Source organism: Penaeus monodon, chromosome 22 (genome assembly GCF_015228065.2).
Source record: "Penaeus monodon isolate SGIC_2016 chromosome 22, NSTDA_Pmon_1, whole genome shotgun sequence".
Taxonomy (NCBI): domain Eukaryota; kingdom Metazoa; phylum Arthropoda; class Malacostraca; order Decapoda; family Penaeidae; genus Penaeus; species Penaeus monodon.
This window is the reverse complement of record NC_051407.1, coordinates 42,945,076-42,947,561: the sequence shown is the minus strand read 5'-3', so window position 1 is coordinate 42,947,561 and position 2,486 is coordinate 42,945,076. Positions and strand designations below refer to the sequence as shown.

The 2,486-nt window shown below is 38.6% G+C and overlaps 1 protein-coding gene across 1 annotated transcript; it reads left to right on the top strand.

The window, feature by feature from the left end:
* Nucleotides 1-100: 100 nt before the first annotated feature.
* On the top strand, nucleotides 101-2,241 carry LOC119587449 (calcium-activated potassium channel slowpoke-like). The gene is made up of 8 exons (XM_037936176.1): nucleotides 101-240; nucleotides 362-401; nucleotides 558-659; nucleotides 916-997; nucleotides 1,267-1,438; nucleotides 1,557-1,714; nucleotides 1,853-1,935; nucleotides 2,067-2,241. Exons 1-8 carry the CDS (start codon nucleotides 129-131, stop codon nucleotides 2,239-2,241), a joined length of 924 nt encoding a protein of 307 aa, XP_037792104.1. The 5' UTR covers nucleotides 101-128.
* The last annotated feature ends 245 nt before the right edge of the window (nucleotides 2,242-2,486 follow it).

The window sequence follows — 2,486 nt, the reverse complement described above, 5'->3', positions numbered from 1 at the left end:
AACAATAGAGTTTAAATTATTTGGTTACGACATAAGGTGAATGTAAATGCATTTTAGCATTTATTCTCTCCATAACTTTTTTCTAAGTTAATTTTTCTTTTTTATTTCAAAAGTTCCAAGGACACAAAATGCTTTTTCTTATTTTCTTTCTATTCAGAGCTTCGCATTACTGTGCTTTATGCCACAGCAGTCAGGATGAGGAAGGGCTGTTCGATGTCCCTTGTAAATGTGATGATCATGGTAAGTATTTGTGCATCAATATTTTCAGTTTTGGTTATGATTCTGCAAGTTGTTAAAAGGGACGTTTCTCATTAAGTAATGTTATTTTTCTACACTTTTTCGCTATCTTTTATCTTTACAGGAATGCAACAGCCGAATGTTAAGGCCCAGGATTTTAAAAGGTATGTTTTTTCTTCTTCTTCATAGAATTGTCTGGAATGATTTTGATTTGTGCGCTTTTTGTTTTAAAGGACAGTAAATTAAGACGTCAGTTATACTTGATTTTTAAGATTAACTAGAGTATGAATACTTACTAAACTGTCGTATTTTCTCTACAGGACCTCACGCTGTGCTTCTGATGCTGGACCTGCAAGAACTTTACTGACAAAGTTGAGAATTGTGTTGGCTCCTCAGAGAAAGATTTTGATGATTTCTTACTGGTAAGGCCTTCGTTGGTTCTTAATAAGCATATCCTATGATTGTGTTTCGTATATATTAGTGGTCTGCAATTGATTTGTTTCCACATCCAATTCATTTTTCTCTTCTTGCCAAGACACAAGACCAGCTGAGTTATTTTGATTTACGTGGCCATGTAGTCATCTTCATCGTGGCCTATCAAGAGTCACCAGCCATTGGACTCAAGAACCTATGCCAGCCTCTGAGGTCCAATTGTGTCCATCCCTCTCACCTTCACAGGATCATCATCATCGGACCACTCGACTACCTGAGGAAAGAATGGGTGGAGCTACGGGGAATCCCAGAAATTTATTTTTTCGAGGTGAGTAATTCAGCAGCTTTTGATGGATGCAAAAGTAATGCCTCATGGTTCGCCTTCTGCATAATTTAGATTCATTCTTTTTACTCATATTAGTTCCTGAGTGGAGACGTCATTCTAGACATATGCATGAAAACATGTGCATCTCATGAGGTTTGTCATTATTCATTAACTTTGAAGTTGCTATGCTTTTTTATTTTTTTCCATTTTCAAATTGTATGTCTTTGCTGTACTAACTGTGGAGCAAAATAAATTAAAATTATTTTGTGCAGGGTTATCCGTGGGCCAAAGAAGTCCTACAGGTTGTGAAACTGGCCTCTTGCCAGATGTGCGTCCTCCTCAATGCCAAACCAGAGAAACCGGACCCAAGATTCGATTTCGCATTCGAAATGCTGAAGACGATTTCGAGTCGGTTAGTCCGCACCAGGAACCTGGCGGCTATGAGTGAGTACACTTGATTCTTCAGGGAAACTGTGATGTTAGACATTATTTTTAAAAAATAATGTTAACCCAGAAGAGAAGGCAGATTGATTCTTGTTTTATCATCTAAAATATTTTACAGTGTATGACCCAGTGGACGGACAATGCAACTTCAGTCAGAGGCTTCCTGTTCTAGTTAGCCGTATTACTGATGAGCCGGAGACACCAGTCAGTGACATCCTTGCAGTGGCGGTAGGACAGACAATTCCTCCTGCACTCTGTCACTCCTTTGCATATTTGGTAGGGTTCTTTTGAAGTGTCTTCTACAGTAATTTTTTTTGATATCAGTGGTATATGTGTATTGCTGAATTTTTTAGATTTGCCTTTCTATTATCTTTTACCCAAAATAAATGTTTATTATTAATTATTTGATTACAGAACTATGGCAGGTCAGATGTCCTCAGTTTCGCATGCACACTCATGCAAGGCGGACTATCGCCCAAATCCCTTGTGGAACAAGGGTAAGATAGTGTTCTATTTTCAGAACCTCTCGATAACGGCAAGATGCAAGTGATATTTTTAATATAACTAATATCAAGGAATTGGCAGTTGGTAAGTTCGTATTTTCTCATTGACTGTTTTCTCTCCTCAGTTATGATGAGGTTCAAGTACGACTACTAGATCCTGTAGATCTAAAGGAGGAGGCAATCAACTGCATAGGAACATATGAAGAAGTCTTCTGCAGTACCCTGCATAGCAACATGCTATGCCTTGGACTCTACAGGCAAGTCAACTTAAGTGTTTCTGCTGCAATTTATGATATATGAAGGCCTGTAGAGCGTATTCTGACCTGGGCCAGTACAGATTGAAAAGGGTAAAGAGGGTGAGTAAATGGGGTAAGGCAGGAATTAGCCAAAGAGAAAAGGAGCGATTAGATCAAAAAGAGGTTACAAGTCTATGAGAACGGAAACTGCGAGGGTGTAGAAGAGGTATCTTGAAACAAACAACAAGTGATAGGGTATTATGGGTGTCGGGAGAAGTAGAACAAGACTCGGGAAATGAGACAAAGGAT

Excerpts from the sequence above, each read along its gene's own strand:
- LOC119587449 (XM_037936176.1), top strand. The coding sequence starts at position 129 with ATGCTTTTTCTTATTTTCTTTCTATTCAGAGCTTCGCATTACTGTGCT. Across the intron at positions 998-1,266 it reads CAGAAATTTATTTTTTCGAG|GGTTATCCGTGGGCCAAAGA; the intron begins GTGAGTAATTCA and ends TATTTTGTGCAG. Across the intron at positions 1,715-1,852 it reads GTCACTCCTTTGCATATTTG|AACTATGGCAGGTCAGATGT; the intron begins GTAGGGTTCTTT and ends ATTTGATTACAG.